Source organism: Pieris napi, chromosome 7 (genome assembly GCF_905475465.1).
Source record: "Pieris napi chromosome 7, ilPieNapi1.2, whole genome shotgun sequence".
NCBI lineage: Eukaryota > Metazoa > Arthropoda > Insecta > Lepidoptera > Pieridae > Pieris > Pieris napi.
The window spans coordinates 2,714,703-2,737,041 of record NC_062240.1 but is presented as its reverse complement, the minus strand read 5'-3'; the positions used below and the strand labels follow the sequence as shown (position 1 = coordinate 2,737,041).

The window sequence follows — 22,339 nt, the reverse complement described above, 5'->3', positions numbered from 1 at the left end:
CACCCCTCTACGATCAACCCCTATTTTTAATTACAAGCAATAGTAAGTTTCCTAGAAATAATATCTATACATGGCATAACGTTTGCCGGATCAGCTAATAGAAAATATAAATAAGGGTTTACTCATCTTTCTTTGGAATTTTGATATGGTTACAGCATTTTATAAACAAAGCGAAATATCAAGATATTAATCAAAACAATGACTTAATTGCCATTCATAAATATTCATATGCAGATCACAATAGCAAATTTTCCACAAAACAAAGCATTGTATTAATAGACAGAACATAGACGAAAACATAAATTTACCAAAGATAACATGTTTGTATGAATTTCAGAGTGCCGAAAACTCACCTCACTCACTCACATATAACATTTAACAGCACAATAGGTTGGAATGTAGTGTGTTCGGGAATACAAATAACACTATTGTGATACGCTGAACATTGGATCTCGGTCTTAATAATAGTAGCCCAGTATTCAGATTTTATGGTTAATAGGACAGAAAGCCCATTCAAGCGAATCGATACGAGATACTCAAATGAGATTCACTTCTAGTTCTAGGTCATCGGGTAGGAATAATGTTTATTTAATTTATTTGTATACCGTTAATTGTAACTATTATTTCTGTACAGAGATAGGTACAGGACTTGTATATAATTCACGACACTTTATTACAGTGTATGAATTTATAAATTTACTAGTGGACCCGACAGACGCTGTCCTGCATGATATTTCAAGCAATTAGTAAAGCAAAGTATGAAAGTACCGACTGCAGCGCCATCTGGCGGGCTGATTTGTGAATCTAAACCATTCCCAGATCCCCTTGAACACACACAAAAAATTTCATCAAAATTGGTCCAGTCGTTTGAGAGAAGTTCAGTGACATACACACTCACAGAAGAATTATATATATAAAGATTTTAAAATTTGAAAAAAGAATTCGATGCTCAGTTTGACATCAGTAAAGTGTTTTCGATAAAGCCTTCCGAACTTTTAAAGGAACCGAATATTGATTAAAGCACGTTTTGCCGCCTTTGATTTGTCTACGTAAACGATTTTGTTTTTTAACTGTGGTACTTCTATGATCTGTTATAATCTAGAAAATAAATTTATAGCAAAATTTACGATCTCTCAAATTGATAATATTTTAGGATCAATCAAAATGCGACTAGCTCACATAAACAAAATGGGAGAATGAGGTCGGAGTATTGCAACAGTTTTGGCGGAATTTCGTAATAAACAAAACATCATTGACTTGGCACGATTCCAGAATAAGGGCGTTCTAGTCAAGATAAACCTTTTAACATCCATTAAACTTATATAGTGCCTAAAATTGTATCAGTTTTAGCGGCGACACGAATTTAGAATGATATATGACCCGAATTAGATAACAGATATAGAAATGCTAAAAATAAAAGAAGTTACGTTTTGTCACTGTGTTGGCCACCCATGTTAAATGCGATTAAAATCTCACACATAATAAAACAGGAGTCTATATTTAAATATTTTATAAGTGTCTCTTTGTAAGTTGTGTAGTATGTGTTGCACCTTTGACTCTAAAATCTACAAAGTGTTGAAATCACAATCATTATAGTCAGTCCACTCGACTTTTAATAGTAGGTATGTATGATAATGCAAATAGCGGTATACGATTTCACTAATACAATTAGTTCGGTCAATTTAGACATTCGGAGGTACATAAAGTCCCAACAAGCTGAAAATCAGTAAAATATAATCTACATTTTTGTCTAAGGTACTTTTATTATAAAACTTACAGTTTTGATAAAAATCGCGAAAAACTCATTTATATGACATTGAATAAAAAAAAATCCATACACGGGAATGATGGGGAACTTTTAAATATTATTTATAATTATGTTTTGAAAGCAAAATATAACACTCGAAAACGTGTTAAATTCTTAATAATTCTACTGATTTTAAAATATATATATATATATATATCTAAATTCTAAAGGTATATCTTTAAAATTTATATTATAGAATACATTCTTATTAAATAAGGGTTACCCTACCTAAGTATATACAAATAGCAATTATGTATGGTACATATTCTTATACGTTCTTATACGTATTCATGTTATACATATATGATTTAAAGAATAGCATCTTTCTTGTTTCCTATTTTCAGTGGTAAATATACGAGTACATAGTAAACGTGCAAGTTTAAGAATAACTGCTCTAATAAATAGAATATAATCTATTTATTGAATTATTATCTTTAATACGTAATTTTTACCTGGCAATATCGTAATAATTAAAAATAAAAAATAAACTATTAAGCAAAGCCCATACAAGCTATTATAGGAGTTTCACTGCAAATAACGTCATCAAAAGAGGGCGCGTCCGATAACTCAAAGTAATAAGCAATGTCATATGGCAATCTACACGTGTTCCCCCTCTGTACACGAGCCCATATTTATGTTTAATGTACCTACATCTAAGGACGGATACAGCATCCGGCTTATCAGAGGAACAAATATGTACTTTTAATTCCTAATAATTTTCATAACATGAAAAGAAATGGACGAGAGACGTCATAGAATGATGTACCAGAGATGGGAGAAGGAAAATAACCGAATAAGCCGTCACATAAAAAGATGGGAAGACGATCTGCCGGAAGGATGGAGAATATCAATCAGCTCGTGAAAGAGACGAGAGGTCTATATCAGAAGACAACCTGACCAACTGATGGCTGATAGCTATAAAAAAATATATATATACCTATGTAGTTAACGTTATCGCTTAGGGTAAAAATTATATAATATGCTTTTGCATTTTTATTAATATTATTTGTTTCTAGATTTTAGTTTATTTTAATTTTAGTTAGTGTTACATATAATTGTATATTCTTTTTTTGTTATTTATGCACTTCTTGTACTCTACCCTCTGTAGGTGTCTTTTTTATTTTTCCGTACGGGGGTGCCCGGAAGAAATACCTTGCGATAATTGCCCATTGAGTAATAACTTATGTTTTGTTTTAATATGTATTGGTAACGAAGTGTAAATTATAAATTATATGTACATATTTGGTTAGTGAATAAAGGCTTTTATTATTATTATTAATGGCTCTTTCCTTGCGATAGCTTCTGCAAACCAGTAAGTATTACACAGATATATGAAAAATCCTATGGTCCATTAGAACACGTGGCTCTTGAAAAATTTAGTCATATACCGTCGTTAAATGTTCCGTCCAAGCTGGTCACTGGACATGGCTATCAACTGAAAACGATCGAAAGTATAATTGAAGTCACGTAACAAATTACACAGTCACAACGCGTAACTTACGTCCTCCTCTAGTGGCTCGTTATTTCACAAATTAAATACAATAATTAGAATGCGTTTACTGTAAACTTAGAGGTAGTTTGAATAATTAACTTGTTGTACAAATTACTTCACGAATAGGCAAAAATACCTCAACGAAAATGTATTCCAACTACATTTTCAACATTGTTTATTAATTATATAGACAATCTACATTCCATGTATCAAACTTTATAGTTAATTATAAAGTTTTGGACCTCGACGATTAGGTGTTAATAATCTGTTATTCTTTAATTCGAATTAAATAAAATCTTCATTTGTTCTCACTGATTGGTTTTGTTCTCACTGGTTGGTAAAGTCTCAAAGACTTCTTTAACCTACATACAATACAGACTTCACAATAAATATTAATAGAAAATTGATTTACGCTTTTAGCAAAATATTGTTTTATTAGTCAGTTACATACAAATATAGGCTCATGGCTATAGGCTCATGTATAGTGAGGGAACACGTGTAGATTACCATATGACATTACTTATTACTATAAATATTAAATACCTTAATAGATAGTACCAGTGACCCCAGAGCTACTTTCCTCGCTCAACCAATAAGTATCGTAGTACAGCGAGCAAATGCTGCGAGCGTTAAAGGTACGCAATTTTCTATTTATTAATTATTATTATTATTACTATATAGGTTAAGAAAATTGTAAATACTGTATAATACCTTTCTAGATAGATCTTAACATACTTTATAATACGACAGCAGTATGGCGAAATAATACATGTTTTAACATCCTTTAATATGACCAATTTTCTGCTTATTAATTCCGCTAACGTTATACCTACATACTTTAGTTCAAAAATATGTCGTAGATTTTCCTATGGAAAAGCAAGGCCGTAAAATACCTTTAGAAAAGTTTACGGCTAGAAATAATTACCAATAGACACAGGTGACGATTGACATTATGTAAAACTTCGTCGCAATTTCATAAAAATATTTAGAAATTAGACATGGGAAAGCGCTTAAGAATTTTGTCTCAAATACTCAGATAATGTTAATATGTATTTTTTAATTTTAGAATTGCAACACTCAAGTTGTCAAGTTATTGTCTTGCGAGCGTTTAAGATAATGACCATATAAGCGATTAAAAAGGCATTTGTTATGTCGCATTCATGCTTGATGAACCTGTATTGTATGCTTGTGGCTAGATAAAAGTTAAACCAACCAGTACCAGGACCTGTTCTATACATCACCTGTACATTCTACTCCACATTAAAACCGGTCTGTTCAGTATTGTGGTTTCAAAAGTACAAAAAGGCAGTCATGCTTTCGACTGCTAAAATGTTATACGATCAAGTTGAATGAGACTTCGACTGGATTACGGATCTTAAGAGGTCAAACAGAACCTTATATTTTGACGTCCGTTGAAAACCAATTAAGTATTATGATTTGATTTTAAAAGTTGCTTCCAAGCTCTCAGTTATTAACCAAACTTTATAAAGTGTTTATTTATTAAAGTTTACCACATTATACATAGTACTAAATCTACCGTTTATGTTACAAACTCTTTTATCTAAAATATATTACAATTTAGGAAAAGATAAATGTTACAAAAAAAATTTAAAATATATAATACACAAGATAAAATAAAAATACCAAAAAAAAATTTTTGTTAAACAGAAAAAAAATATTACCCGATTAACCGATCAGCCCACTACAGAATATATTCAGCTCCGGATAAGTACTGTTTAATGCATTAAAATTGCGAAGAATTAGAAAAAGAGGTGCCTGAACTCCTAGGTTTGTTTTTGCAGAAAAGTAAAAAGTTAACACGAAAAAATATTCATAATTTACAATTATATGAGATACACTTTAGAACTGATAAAATCCTATGATACCTGATCTTTCTTTACTTCGCTAATATGGCGGTTTCGGAGACTCAATTCTGATCAATGAAATAATATTTCAGTTAGTATCCTGTATGATATAATACCCCTAACATTTAATAACAAGGTGATAATTTTGATTGACAAGAGAATGGTGAATGTGAAATTTAGTAACATGCGATACAGCTCTAGTTAGGTAATTAGACAGAAGTGTTATCTCATCACCAATTAATACTTTTTCTGTTTTTATTTCAACGACATTCCACATGGCCTTCAGGACGTGGAACAGCTGACGATACAGCTGTTGCATAAACTGTGGCACCACGTCACCGGTATGATTGTCAAGGGATTGGTAGAAAGTTTTACATGGAGAAATACAGTCCATGCCGGAAGCAAGCAGTAATGTGTAATTCTTTAAACCGTTTCAAAAAGTCAAAAGTCAAAATCGTTTATTCATATAGGTAATACAATGTAAGTGTACATTGTGAACGTGTACATTGTGAACGTCAAATAAAAATAGGTAAAAAAACTTTTTAAGTTAAACGGTTTTATGTTAAACATACATTGCAATGTTTAAGATAAATGTACTAAAAACCAAAAAATAATAAAATAGATACAGTCCTGGGAATTATAAACATATGCATAGACTAGACTAAAATAAAACCGTGGGGCACGTCAATTGTCTACAAATTATCGACTTAATGTGCGATAGAAGAATCGTTTAATTCGTCGTTAAAATAGGCAGTTGGCCCGCAGACGGTCAGGAAATTACTTACTATTTTCTTGCTCATGGAAATTCCAATAGTTATACACTCCATGTAAATAAAAGAGATGTTTCAACTAGTTTATCGTTGTACATTCACACTGCTGGCTGGCGAGGAATCGTTTCACTGCTCGTAGTTTGTCTTTAATCGACAAAACATAATATGATAAAAGTACTACTCGCTCACCACTATGAAACCCTAAAACTCGCTTATAATCGAGCTTGCTAGCTTGTTTCCACATTCTAGCCCTACTTATCACACGTCCATCGTTGTCGGTTGAACAACTGCCTAATTATAGTGTAACATTACAAAACAAACATTTTAATCAACGATTGTAGACAATTGACATGCCCCACGGTTTTATTTTAGTCTAGTCTATGCATATGTTCATAATTCCCAGGACTGTATCTATTTTATTATTTTTTGGTTTTTAGTACATTTATCTTAAACATTGCAATGTATGTTTAACATAAAACCGTTTAACTTAAAAAGTTTTTTTACCTATTTTTATTTTCTAGTTTTTAGTTTTTATTTCGCATTCTGTTTAATTCATTTAGTGCTTCATTATTGCAAGGTTCCTTGCCCGTTAGTTTATATAAATAAATCAATTCTATAATATAAATATAATATATATTTAATTAATAAAATAGATACAGTTTTTAATATAATGTTATATATATAATATATATTTATATATTATATAATATTTATTTATTTTTATTTTATTTATTTAGTTTATTGTATTGTCACCAAAATCCAAAGTGTATACAAAATTTCAGATTAATCGGTTGACAGGAAGAGTGTGAAATTTGAATTACTAAATTTGACCCAAGAATTAATAAAACAAACGGGGTGAGCTAAATAAAACCGTTTAAAAATACATATTAATGCTTCTTATACATTTACTGCCAGTTCTCAAATCAAGGGCGTAGATCGATGAGAAGAACTGGGAATAAACTCTCCGCCACTCTTTTTAATCGCCTAGTTTTTGTTTTACATGTGTTTGTAAGGAGCTGCATTACACCATGTTCCACATGACTTTCTCTTATGAACTTTAGATTTAATTGCACCAATGTTTATCTTCACGCCTAAAATTTTTAAAACGTTTCAAACATTTCAAACTTGTTTTAAGTATAAATCATCAACAATTTAATATATACTAACACCGTATCAACAAAATCTCAGCCGACATTCCTTCCAACATACATCCGTTACAACTGCTTTGCAATTTTATTGTTTACAAACCTATTACGATTACGTAAACATTACGGCCTGGCCACGGGGATCGGCGGTGCGAACGGCGATGCGGGAGGCGAGGCGACCATTCGCGCGGGGCCGTTTGCAGGCCACGGACCAGTCACGTTTGCCGCCGCGACCAGTAAGGAAGTTCGACAGCGAAATGTCTTTATCGAAATCATCTCGATATTGCTTGGAAAGTAATAGCTTTTGGTGCAAGACCTAATATTTGGAGAAATTGTGGAGAATTCCACAAGAAGTATGAGAAATTCAGAATATATCCAGAATTATTTTTTTGAGTATACCAGAATGAGTATTGAAACCTTCAATTATATTCTTATGAATATTCAACCAGAATTGGAGAAAAAAGTTAATGCAAATAGAATTTTAAGTGCCGCTGAAAAATTGTTTTTGAGATTAAGGTATATTAAATTAATGCTGTGGATGGCCATACTTCCAAATAGCTGGTCTAGCCAGTATTTCAGTAACAAAAAACTCTGTATTCATTTTTCGCCGCGACCACGACTAAACTTATTTATTCCCTTCTCTATTCGCCGCGACTGCCGCTCGACTCCGTGGCTTGCACCGTACTGATTCATGCATTTGTTTCGCTCGCCCGTCGCGACGTTAGTCGCCCGCGCGATTCGCTCGGTACATTTAGCCGGTCGCATCGCTGGTCGCCGTTGCGCGTGGCTTGATTAGTACATTGCTATGAGTTTATTTCAGCCGCTAGACGCATCGCGGTTCGCACCGCGCGAATATTCGCGTCGGCGAATGTCCCGTGGCCAGGCTGTTAGTTAAAATGTCGTGTCATGTAGGCTTTTAGACTAGTCGTTTTACTTTTAGGGCAATTGTCATTGTCAAACTAGGCCAATAAACGTTTTTTTTTTTAAAGACAATTCACACCAATTGACCTAGTCCCATGCTAAGCTGGTGAAGCTTGTGTTATGGGTACTAGGCAACGGATATACATACATATTATAGATGGATAGACATATAAATACATATTTAAACACCCAAGACCTAAGGACAACAGCAAATGCTCATCGATGTTCGTCTCAGCCGGGGATCGAACCCGGGACCCATGGATTCGCAGTCAGGGGTACTAACCACTAGAGCAATGAGTCGCCAATAAACGTTGAAAGTGATAATTATTTGAATCACGACAGTATGCTTCGAGTCTGTACATTGTAAAGTAATTGAATCTTGTTAGCTTTCACTCCTAATAAAATCAAACAGTTTCGTTATCGCGATACTGTGCGGCGTATTGTGCTTTCATAATAGTATAATTATCTTTAATCTTGAATTTGTTGGAGAATATCACGAACACAAGTTTTATATTACAGATCGGTGATATACATGCCTTATTTTTATAAATTACACACATTGATTCTGTCGTAGCACGGCGTACAGCCTAAAGCTTTTCTCGGTGAAGACTAAATTTTTTTTTATACATGTGTCTTTACTAAGACATCATGGAACATTACGATCTAGGCTAACTTAAGACTAATAAGTGATTTAAGTTTAACCTAATTTACTAAAAAGGATTTTTAATATAAGAAAGTGACCAATAACACTACTTACAGTCTCTATTAAAGGGAAAACACTTCTGTTCTATTATGGTGAAGACTGAAATGCATTTTTTTAGACACTATATCGTATACTTTTTTATAGATATGTTGTCTTCTACTGTATTCATTACTTCGCGCTATTGTCTATAGATTTCGCAGCGTACGCGAATTTTCATAAGTCTCTTCCACACCTTGGGTTACACTACCTATCGTATTTTAAACAGAATCATAACATTTTTGAAAATATTCTAGTCTATGTTCATTAAGGATAACGTAGGGTTCTTATAGTAAAAGATTTTTCAAATCCTATAATTTTAGAGCCTATTTAATGCAAACAATAAAATCTTTCCTCTTTAGTATAGATAGTGTTTTGTTTTTGAAAACTTTGAAACAGAACAGATTAATAAAAAGCGTATTTCTTTTCAGTGTCTAAAACTCCTACTGGTATTTTTATTGATGTCGAAATCTTATTGAGATAAAGATACTACGATAACTGTATTTCAAATTTCCGATAGTGCGTTAGATATGTCTAATTCGATACGTGATCCTAAGTTTTGATTGTCATCGTGGTTTTATAAAAAAGCGGTAAAAGCTCCTATTGTCATCCGAATGTTTGCAAGTTTGCACGTCAGTTTCGCCTTCAACGGCGGGGTCAACGTCTTCCGCTCGTCAACAAATCCATCGACGAGAATAACCCGTTACACTGCATCGGTTTCCAGTGGATTTCACTCACTGACGCTAGCTAGACCATTTAATACCTTCCGCGTCTAACTAGGATGGCCGGTACCGTATGGTTGATCTGAGCTATTGAACACGCTCTTATGAATGACTGCCCAAATAAGGTTCGAGTTCCAATACGGCTCATATATGATTTATTTATTTACACGTTACCTTAAGCATACGTTTAAAAAACTTTTTAGATTTTACGCAACGGGCGGGCTTATCACTAACAAGGGATTTCTTCCAGACAACCCTAGTTATACTAAAATAAATATCTACTGAGGGTAAACAAGTGCATAAATAATCATGTTACACTAGAATTATACAATAATAAAGTAGACTCTAAAAAACTTAATGTAGTAAGTGGTAATATTAGGGTTAATGAGTCATAATTAAAATACATAAGTAGCAGAGCCGGATTTAGGGGAGGGCAACCGGGGCTACACAAGAAGGGCCCCCACAATAGGTACTTTGGAAAATTGTTTTAAATTCAGACTAGTAAACTCTAGTAAACAACTTATGATATACACTGTAAACTCTTTATAATGAATTTCAAGGGACCGAGCATTTTTTTTTCGTTATAACGAAACACTTTACACAATATTTGTATGTTTGGTTAATACTTAAATAATGCACTTGATTTCATTATAAATTATTGATTGAAAACCTCGACAAAAAAATTGTTAATTTTATTTGGAAAATAACTTAGGGCCAGGGGGCCTCCATTTCTTTATTACCCCGAGGCCTCCAGAGCTCTTAATCTGACCCTGATAAGTAGTACTTATATTGTTCATACTTTTTCTAACAGCTTCAAACTTCAATAATAGTGAATTTTTGTAACTCCAGAATTTAACATAGTTCATCGAGGCCTCCCAACCTCTAAATCCGGCCCTGATATGTAGTATTTAAAATCAGAACTAAGTTCATCATACTTTTTCTAACAGCTTCAATAATAGAGAATTCTTATAACACCAGATTTTGACATAGTGTATCAATATACTCTCTCAATATGACTGTCCAAATATCATTATCAGTGATTGACATGTGGTTTATTGATAAGCCTTGAGTGGCTTTCAATAAATTCCAGTAATTTGCACAATTTAAGGTAAGAACAAGGATAACGACTGTAAAATTAATCAATCAAGTTAACGGTTACTTATTGCGTGTCGATCGCAGTGGCCAGATATAATAGTGAAAGGTGGAGAGTACTTTTTTCATATTCGCGATACATATTTTCAAACGTACCTAGACGATATTGTTGGCAGATCATAATTAACTTATAGTAAGCCTTCATTTGTGCTATTACGTTCCTAACGAGATAAAAAAATACACAAGGTTTTACTGTAATGAGTAAAAAGTGCGCAGCAACTTATTCCGTCAGTTTTGCAACCGCAATATTAATTCATTTCCTTGTAATTGTTACCATTTTAAACTATTCGGTAATGTTCCAATAGATTATTATAGAACGGGGCAAATAGGTCTGGCTATATTCCAGAAGGTTCTCTTTTAATAATTGGTACGCTCTTGAAGGAACCTAAGTCGAATTGGTTCGGAAATACTTCAGTTTTTATTTTTCTACAAATTACTGCACTGCCTTAATGCAATAGCGTGTAATTGAGTTATTATCTGTATTAGATGTAATAGACAAAATAATGTGTATTTTGTCTCATTACTCCTAATGGAAGTGTAAACAATAGATTGCTTTCGAGTAACGGCATTGAATATTGTCTATGGAATGTCATTAATACAACCAGTTTACGTTTAATGCATATTATAAGTATAATCAGGTGTTATTGGGCAAGTTAATGAGGTTTTAAAAGTGACACTTATAAGAAAACTTTTGTTTTCTGATAAATTTAATAATATTTTTTAAACAACACTGCTCTTTCTATTATCTTAGATTACTTGATGTATGAAATTTTACTAGTAACTAAATGAGGCCTAATCTGTCAAAATGGAAAGTATAAATAATAGAAGATTCTAGGAAATGAAATTATGACACTACTCAAAAACAGTAACCGTTCACATTATGTGGAGCTGCTGTAACAACTCGCGGTTGTATTGTTCGGCACTTCACTGGCATAGATCACATTTTCCTTAAAATGCGGTATGCGGTTAACCTTAGTGTCGAAGAGGTAACCATTGATTTTTCGCGTAAGTGACGTCACGGACGCGACAAAGTAGCGCAGACGGCGCGCGCCGGTCGCGTCTCGTCGGCGACTGGCCGCCTCTCGAGTCTTGTCTAGCGACTAGCGAATAGCGGGTTGCAAGAGGAAATGTCAGTTGCCATGCGGTGTTGTATAGGGTTGACAGTTATTGCTAGTTAAAGACCATCAACAGGAAAGTGAATTTAATATATCAAATTTTTAAATTGTACAATGGTCGCCTACTGCTCTAAAAATAATAATAGCTTTATTCAAATAAAACTTGCTTTATGTAACTAAAGAAAATGCAACGAAAAACAAAAACTTAAGTTTCGCGTTGAGGGTAGCGTACACGTTGACGAATCGTATCCATAAATTTAATGTTTAAAATAAATATAAGCGGTAAATCCCAAATTAACTGTGAAAATCGAACTGTGTTATTGAAGAACTACCTTGTCAAATATTGTCAGCCCCAGAAGAAGCAGAAAAAGTGCGTATAAGATCTTCTAGGACCACGTCAACAATACGCGACGCATGATACCACCAAGAACGCAGTGAGATCATTTACCTACAATAAGTGATATTGTGGATACATGAAGTGATTTAGTGCAAGGTCAATAGTGGCAAAGTGAGTGCGAGACTAGAAATACAAATATTAAATATTATTTAAACAGGTCATTGATATTCACGCAACTAAAATTTATCATACTATACGATTTATTCAGATCACTTTTCACGAACGTTGTGGCTCCGTACAAAAGTTCTTAACGTAAAATCTAACTGAAGCCAGTTCGATCCTGAGTGTCGACACATATAGGTTTTATTTTTGTTTTATATTTTTATATTTTCCTTTTTCTTCTATATAATAAGGAAGGGAAAATTTGAGGAATAGATAAAATGCTCAAATGCATTGCATGCTCCAAGGACCTAGACATAAGCACGCAGATTCAATGTATACAGTGCTTTAGAGGTTGTCACAGTAACTGTACAGGACTTACAGTGGAACAATCAAGTGACACTTGGATATGTCCTCCTTGCATGCGTAGAGGACGGCGCTGCCCTGATGCATCGCCTGAAAATCCACAAGCCTCCACGAGGCGTCATAAAAAGGATCCAGGACAAAGCGACAAGCACTTGTCTAGGGATGACTTGCAGAAGGTAATTGCAGAGGGAATTAACCAGGCAATCGACGCTAAACTGGGTCACATACAGAATAAGCTGATCGAAACTCTAAAAGCTTCTCTTATTATGGAATTGAGAGAAGAAATTAAGTCCTTCATGATTCCATTCGTTGAAGAAACAAAATCTCTAAGGGAGGAATTAAATATACTAAGGAATGATCTCTCGAATAGCAATGCCATTGTAAGTGAACTAAAATCGCAAATTTCTAAGCAGCAGCAGTGGAACCGAATGAATAATATTGAGGTTGTAGGTTTACCTCAAACTAGCAACGAGTCGACACGCTCACTAATACAAAAAATTGCAAAACATGCTGACGTGGAATTGCAACCGGGCGATATTGAATTCGCCAATCGCGTACAGCCGAAGCAATCAACGCCAGGAAAGCCAAAAACAATTGTTGTTCGTCTCAGATCTCGCGACATTAAAGATAAAATTTTGTCCGGTTTACGAAAAAGGCGAGGAATTCAAACGTCTGATATTGGTTTGGCTGGTAATTCTAAGAAATTCTTTGTAAACGAGCACCTGACCCCTGAAAACAAATATCTGCTAAAAGAGGTTAAAACAATGGCTACGAACAAAGGTTACAAATTCGTTTGGGTCAGAAACTGTTGCATTTTTTTACGCAGAAACGAAGAGTCCCCAGCCATTACAATAAATTCGGAGCGGGATTTATCAAAAATTTCTTAGATTCAACTTTGCATTTGTATTTTTATTATTTAACTAATTATTTTACGGCATCGTTCGTGTATTTTTCAGTGGTTTTAGCAGCGCTTTGTTTCTTGATTTACAATTTCACATTAATAGTAACGCAGAATTCGAGATCTTCCTACCTAAATAAAAATGTTTGCATAAACGTTGGTACGTTTAGATTTTTCTTTAAATGTTGGATAAAACCCTAACCATATTCTATCAAAACGTGCGAGGCTTACGGACGAAAACGACTGAATTTTATCGCAATCTACTCTTATCTACTTTTGATATTGTTTTAATAACTGAATCTTGGTTAAGCGATAAGTTTTACGACAGCGAACTTTGCGGGGGTAATTATACTATGTTTCGGCGTGATAGAACTAAAGAAACATCACATAAAAAATATGGGGGAGGTTTGTTAATTTTTATATCTCCTAAATTGCAGGCTTATGAAAGACCTGAATGGAACTGCACTAACGTCGAAACTTTGTGGCTTACTATACCAGAAAATTCACTTGGAGCTAATGGTCGGCGTAATCTTCATATTGGATTGGTCTATATACCTCCCGATTCTAAGCAGCCGCAACGACTTATGACGTTTATTTCCTCATTCAGTCATATAATTGAATCAAACCCAAATGATTACTTCATAATTGTTGGTGACTTTAATCTTCCTATCATTAACTGGTCTCCCACGGGACCTATTATTTTAAAGCAGGGTACGACCCAGTTACAAGAAATCTCCGAAGATTTCATAAAAAAGTTAAATTCTTCTGGCCTAACACAACATAATTTTATTCCCAATATTTGTAACAATGTGTTGGATTTAATATTAAGTAATGTCTCTCTAGATAATACCAGAGCTGACATAGCATTGGTTAAGCCCGATATGCATCACCCCTGTTTAAGTATTGATGCAACTGACTTACTTCTGCGCAAAATGTCTCCAAAAGTTGGTCAAAAGTATAATTTCTATCGCGGTAATTACGAAGCTATTAATCAGGAACTAAGCGAGGTCAACTGGACACAGCATCTTAATGGAGACACTATAGATGAAGTTACAACAAAATTTTATGATATTGTGAATAGAACTATTATAAACAATGTCCCAATAAGCCGTAATAAATGCAATAATAAGTACCCCGTGTGGTACACTAAGTCTCTGATACACGTCATAAAAGAAAAACTAAAAGCTCATAGGCGTTGGAAAATGTACAAGAACCCGCGAGACTATGACGAGTTCTCGTTGTTACGTAGTAGGCAAAAGCGTATATCCAAAAAGTGCATGCTATCTTATGAACAGCATGTACAAGATAACATGGCTAAGAATCCTAAGGCGTTGTGGTCATACTTAAGAAACAAGAGGCAATGTAAATCTGGGTACCCTAGTATGCTAGTTCTTGGAGATGAGTCATATAAATCGGAGCCTGAGATTTGTGAGGGTTTTAATAAATTCTTCAACAGCGTCTTCCACTCTCCTGACGATACTTATGACCTACCTGAACTACCTGAGTCAGATATCATATATAATAACATTCACATAACGGAACACGACGTCTTTAAAGCTATAAAAAATTTAAATATAAACAAGGGTCCAGGTAGTGACGGAATACCAGCAGTTTTCCTACAAAGATGTAGTAAGGAACTTGCAGCACCACTATCACATATATATAATCTGTCCCTTAACACATTCTGTGCATTCCCTTTAAAATGGAAAGAAGCACATGTAGTTCCTATTCATAAAAAAGGCTCCAAAAACAGAATTGACCATTATCGACCTATCTCAATCCTTAATTCTTTTAGCAAACTGTTCGAAAAACTAGTACATAATGTTATAAGTCCATTAATCACTAAACAACTACCGGAGCAACAACACGGCTTTACTAAAAATCGCTCAACAGTTTCTAATTTGACTATTTTTACTGACTATATACTGAGAGGTATGGATGAGGGTGACCAAATTGACGCTATCTACACGGATATAGAAAAAGCTTTTGATCGCGTTGATCATATTATCCTGTTACATAAGCTTTTCTCCCTTGGAATACGTGGTGACCTTTACAGATGGATAAAGTCATACATAACTAACAGACGGCAAGCAACAGTAATATGCGGGTACAAAAGCATGTTCACTAACATTACATCAGGAGTACCCCAAGGTTCAATACTTGGCCCATTATTATTTAATGCTTATTTGTACGATATAAAATATTGTTTTCACTTTTCTAAACATCTTATGTTCGCGGATGACCAAAAAATTTTCTTAAGAATAAAATCAATAGATAACTGTAATCAAATTCAACAAGATCTTAATAGGTTAGAAATATACTATAAGCAAAATAAACTTTCAATAAATATAAACAAATGTAATAAGATAACTTTTTCGCGTAAAAACAAAAAAATTCAATACACTTACAAAATCGATAACACCCCAATAAAACAAGTAAAAATGGGCCTATCACAACATATCGATGACATAACAGGCAAAGCGTATATGCAACTAGGATTTGTCAAGCGGTCATGCAAGACATTTAATAACATACATTGCATTAAAAGCTTATATTTTGCTTATGTTAGAAGCGTGCTGGAGTATGCGAGTGTTATGTGGTCTCCATATTATACTAAGTATAAAAAAGCAATAGAAAATATACAAAAAAAGTTTGTAAAATTCCTTAGTTTTAAAAAATACCAATGCTTCGATAGTTATGCGCATTCTTGCAATTATTTTAATTTAGACTCATTAGAAAGTCGGCGAAGTCAGCAAGACCTGCTTTTTTTACATGGTATTCTTAATGGGCGGATCGATAGCCCCTATTTGCTGTCGTTAATTTCTTTTAAAATTCCTTCTCAATATGCGACAAGACACTCAAAATTGTTCCATGTGCCTCGTACGAACTCGAATTACCTGCATAATTCACCAATGTTTCGGGTTTTATCTAACTATAACACTAATTATGAGGAATTTGATATTTTCCACCTCACCAAGGAACATGTGAGAAAATATTTGAAGGGGCGGGAAGACTCGAATTTTGTTTAGGTTGTATTTGGTATTATTTTTTGTTTTAAATATTAAATTTCAGTTCTCTGTATATATTTTTTCTATTGATGCGCTTATTTGTTTCATTTTTCTTATATAATATTGTATATCTATGTAATCTGTTTTGGCTTTTTGTACTGTATAAGTGTTTGTTTTGTAATATTATGTATGTTAGCTGTAAGATTACTTATAATTAAATAAATAAAAATAAATAAATAAAATAAAAATTTTCACAACAAAATCAATATGGGACGTTTTGACAACCCTAAATTCTTGTATTGCTCTTCGTGACCTTTGCATCGATTTATGCACCCACTGCCACAGGTCTACAGCTGATTCGATAACAACTTAGTGTGAAGGATACACTTAGGGTCTGGTATAAAAGTTTTAAAAACGGATTTAACCTTTTATGGGTCTGAAAACTCCAATATTTCGTTGATATTAATGTTAATTTGTTTAACAAATTATCACATAAATTTGTGTGAAGCAAAGTTCAAGATCGAACGTATTGACACATAGCAGCCGAAATGGAAAAATTACATACAATAATAATTGTGTGTCGTATGACGTTAATAGTGACGTTACTTAAACATATTTATTCAGTAAGTTTATATGTATATGTATTTTCTTTATCATTTATTTGCTTCTTAATACTATCGAGCAATGTTTGCGTATACAACTTTTGCTGCATAAAAACCACAGGCGCAATTTTTTTGTAAATTTAAATTTCATAGTTAATTAACAAATTATGAGTCGTGATTTCTACAAATTTTAGTTGTTCTATTTAATAAAAGAAAATTACCATTCATAGCCGTTACTATTCGTATTTTTTATAGAAACCGGCACCTAAATGTATTAAGCTACTGTTGATATAAAACCTTATGGATTTAACATTTCATGCTTCATCTAAGCTTTAGAGTTAAAAAGTTTTAGAGTAAGCTGTTTGCGTTTTATTATTATCCGCTACCAGATAAGATTTTAACAAACAAAACAAGGTTAAAGCTATTAAATTATTTCATTGCCGATAACATTGAAATTTAAAAGTTTTTACGATAGATTGGTAGTAGGTAATTAAGATTTTGTAAATTGTATTAAAATTCGTCGAATCATAATAATTTTTAAACATAAATGTGTGCTATTTTTTAACTAGATTCAGAATGAGGATATGATTTTTTTACTTTGTATAATTGGTTCACAGATTGTCATTATGACAGTGTGATTCTCAATAGAGCTAATTGTTTTTAATTATAATATAAAATTTAATTCCTAAAAAGTACTGTGCTCGTAATTTAATATTCCTTATATAATTATTGCATCTATAATAAAAAACTACTTACGCAGGGGGAAGCGAGCGGTGGTGTGTTTGGGTGCAGGCGAGCTGGTGGCGCTGATGTCGCTCTGTGAGCTGTGAAGGCTGCTTTTGCCGCTGCCGTGCGCCGACCCCAGCTCCAGCCGCATTCGCATGTGACGACTGTCGATTATAATATTATCAATATATTAATCAATGGCTCCTTGAAAAATCTTCTCCTTTAAAATCCTGAAGGTGGAGTAAAACCTTATTCATAAAAACATCTGTCTCTTTCTATTACAGTGTAAACGCAATTTGACAGAATTATACGACCGCATTTAAGACTGCAAATACACTGATTTAGTTTTTATGTTTTTTTTTATATAAATGATTAAAATGTGGTGCCTTTCGTTAGATTGTTAGTGGTCAACAGCATCAAAGTAAGTCAACAATTTTAACCATCGATTTCCATACAATTTGTATACTTTACTAACACTATTTAAACGATGTATGTTCTTCTGTTTAGTTCCAAAAAGCCACGTAGCGCTGTTAAAGATTTCTATACACCAATGGTTCGTTATTATTCTATTAAGCAAACTATTTTATTGAAACTATCAGTTTAACTTTGCATTGTTTGACGATAGAGGGCACTCCGCAAATTGTTTACAAAATACCCGTCGATATATTATACGCAAACCGTAGGCGTTCTGAAAACGTAAAAAAATATTGAAATGCTTACAGCGCTATAGAACCAGCAGGTTCTTACAATTTCTACGACAAATAAAGATTTTCCAAATGCTTTTCAGTGATGGCAGAGAGTTATTATATTGTAAAACTTATGGTACTGCTACTGTAAAGGTTTGAGTACAAATGAATACAAATTTGATATTTAAGCATTTCTTATAAGATTAAGAGTAGACTATCCTGAAACATTACTTTTTTAAGGGTACGTAATCCGTTGACAGTTTTGACAACCGAGAGTAATTATGTCTCGACTCAGAATCTGAAGGTCAGCCTATAAACTGCCCAAAGCAGATACAGTACTTATAATTATTATAAGATATAATTAAACTAAATAATATTATGGTACAATAGTTACCTTTTTGGTTTCGCATTTTGGTTTTGAGATTTGGAACTCATGATTCTGGTTACACTACATGAAGTCTGAGAACGTTGTAATGAAAATGAACAATCGACTTTTGATTTGATATCTTTGTAAGACTTAACTCTGTAATCAGTTTTGCTGTCAATTACGTTCTTTTTCAAAAAGCTCTCTCGTCTTTCCGTTTTCTTCACTGTTTTAGGACTATTTTGAACATTATTATCGACCTCGCTTTTTCGACTTTGTAACATCGTTTTAAGCTTGCTTGGAACATCGCGCTTCGGCATTTTGTACTTCTTTAAAGTGAAACTCCTCTTTTCTTCTTTATTCTTTTCACATGTGTTAATTTCACTTTTGTCACTTTTTATAGAATTTCTTTTACTGGTATTCTTGGGTGTTATATTGTCGTCATCCAATAAACATGCGATATTTTGATCGCTTTCCTCTAAAGTATTATTTAGATGATTGTTTAAAGGTGTATAATAAATGTCTTCTAATTTTTTTTGGCTGCAATCCGAGCGCGACGATATCGTAGAGGCTGGTGACATATCATTTATAACATTCAAAAAAACAGGGGAAGCGCGTTGATTTTCAAAATCTGTATAAACTCCGCTTGATTCCATACAAGAATCTTCACTTCTATTAACTATTAAAGGCTGATTTGCTTTTTTATTTTTTCCTCCGTATAAGGCACCATCTATAACTTGAGCGCGTCTATCACCCCTTTGCATTTGCTCATCGAACCCATCAGCATCACTCTCTGTAAAGAAGTCGGAATCTGTCATAGGATCAACTCTTCTAGGCACCGCAATGTTTTGCCAATCCATATCTATGACTTCTTCACGAGGACCTAAATTATGTTCTGCACTTCTGCTAACGGGTCTTGACATTTCACCATCACCCTGATACCCGTCTAGGCTCGTAATACTTGTTATACTTGTTATAAAACTATTCGATACCTTTGACGTTTCCATAGACTTTGTATAATCGTTGCTCTTGCTATCTGAATATGTTTGGGAATCATGCAGAGTTGATGAAGAAAACTGAGAATAGGTACTTATTTCTCCATTTACGTCTGAATTATCTAAAGGCAAATCTTCAGGTGATGGTGTTTGTTCTATCCTGTTTGTAATTACAGGCATACCATTTTTAACGTCTAATGGTATCTCCATATTCACAGTTGTATCGGCCATAGAACTCGCTGGTTCTAGTATACTACCGTGTATAGAAGGTAAAAATTCTTCTTCTAATGCTTCAGACACGGAGATGTCTTGACACGATTCTGTGTCTAGTGTTAGATATTCTTCTTTTCGTAATATATTTTGTGGAGAACAACCATCAGGATGATTTAATAAATTATTAGAATACGTCAATAATACATCATTATCACAGGAAGTAATTTCAATAGCATCAATAGTTGCGATTGGGGCAAAAGTTTCTTTTACGACACTAGATTTTCTTAAATTTATAGTATTTTCATAGCAGTCGTTCTGAATTGTCGATGCTGCTGAGTTAGATTCAGTCTTATCGGTAGACGGAGTATCGCCATTATCTGGAGAGACTTTATATTCATTATTTCCACAAAATATAGGCAATCCCTCAACGGTGGGCGAAAACGAATTTTCTAAGTAGCAAATATCATCCATTTGATCCGGTGTTAGGATGCCTAAACTGTCATCTAAAGAGTTTTCCTCATTATTTCTTGTCATAGAGTTTTCGTTCGGACTTGAATTCGTGTCGATATTTCGTATATGCGACTTTAATTGTAAACAAAGATCTGATCGGGAATGAGTGTTAAAAGTTTTCTTAGTTATTGGGCTAAATTCTTTTTCACACGAGTACTCAAACTCATTCATTGGCTTGGTATCAAAATTTAAAACATTAGGCAGCCGCTCAACTGCAATAATTGAGTTGGGACATTTATTAGGGTAACGGGAATGTAAATCCGCGTCTTCATAATCAACCCTGCTTGACTGGTCTTCTTTGGTTGACGTAGAAGGGCTATCAATATCAAATAATAAACTATATGGTCCTGAGTCATCCCCTTCTTTGTCTTCAACCAGCTGTTGTGTAATGTCATTAAGCAGACTTTTAGTTTTTTTATCTACATTCATTTCTTGCTTTTTAGAAATTTCGTTTAATTTTTCACGCAAATCTAAAATTCTTGGATTTCTGTCGACAACTTTGTCCATGTTGAAATTAATCTTCGGTATCAATGTAGTATATGGTTTGAAATATATTTTTTCTTTTAAATCATTTTTATGGTTTTCATCACTACTTCTGCTTTCTATTGCGTACGAGTTTTTAATATCTGCAGAATAGCTTCTTTTATTTGTAGTTTCATTGGGATATGCGTTTCGAATTTCTAAAGATCTTGTTTTTCCATTTCTGTCCACCGGTATCTGAAATGAGAAACATAAATATAAGTAAAATAACATATAACATACGATATAAAGATTATTTGTTTATTAAAAACAACTTCTCTCTTTGCAAATTGTGGTTTCCAGGCTTCATATATTTATAGACAAACCAACAAAGGTATTTCGCATTAACATAATGCGCCGTACTCAAAACATTCAGTATAATCGTATTCTTTTGTCGTATATGCGGTCGAGTACCCAGTAAGTACTAGTAACCTCTACAAACCTTATGAATATTGAAATTTTGATCAAGGAATGACTCGCGTTTTAAAAGATTTACTTTGTAATGGTATTAAAATAATAACAGTTATTTATATGAAAATTGGAACTAGTTCAACAACCATGTTATCTTAGAAAAAAAATCGAAAATACTATTATTCCCTGATACTATGGGAATGACATTAACTCACGATTATGACGACGCTATCTCTATCTATATATATTCGACTGACTTTAGCGGGCTTCGCCTGCCGCAAAACCCTTTTGACTTTAGCCCCAAGCGTATGTACTAATGGGGCTGTTTCGGTTCAACGAGCGACGTTACGCAGGGTGACCCTGTATTTAAAAACGTAACAGGAACATAAACCACCTATTTTTTGCTGTATTATCAATACGAGCGCTAGAGTCAGTACAAAACCAAAGACAATATCATAAACCTATTACTATATACTTAATAGGAATATGCCCCATCAAGGGCTATGGGCCCGACCCCGTACCACCCTCTATCAGCAGGTGCGAATCAAGAACACCAAGGGGGCATACGCCCCTAACGGGCCAAAGCTCACCCCTCTCGTGGGATCTTTATATTTTTTAAAAATATCGTCTCAACCTGTCCTATGCTGAAACAGAAAATATTCTTATTGTGCAACAATAGTTTAATTATAAGATATTACTGTTATACTACGTAGTAATTATTTTCAAGTACCGTTAACATTCAAAAGAAAGAGACCAACTGCCCACGATACAGGGAATATGTGTGGGGGCTAGTGCACTTTCTTTTTACCTAAAAATA

General features: G+C 33.7%; 1 protein-coding gene across 4 annotated transcripts in view; it reads right to left on the bottom strand.

Moving 5' to 3' along the window:
• The window catches only part of LOC125051368 (coiled-coil domain-containing protein 6), an 87,449-nt gene that overhangs the window by 48,311 nt on the left and 16,799 nt on the right, over positions 1-22,339 (bottom strand). Inside the window, exons 2-3 of one of the 4 annotated variants that reach the window (XM_047651625.1) lie at positions 18,905-21,309; positions 17,855-17,988 (exon numbers count right to left, since the gene is read on the bottom strand). In XM_047651625.1, the coding sequence (XP_047507581.1) occupies positions 17,855-17,988; positions 18,905-21,309 (2,539 nt within the window). Of the gene's footprint in view, positions 1-11,469; positions 11,709-17,854; positions 17,989-18,904; positions 21,310-22,339 lie in introns of those variants that run through there. The other 3 variants (XM_047651627.1, XM_047651626.1, XM_047651628.1) reach the window with 3 other exon arrangements.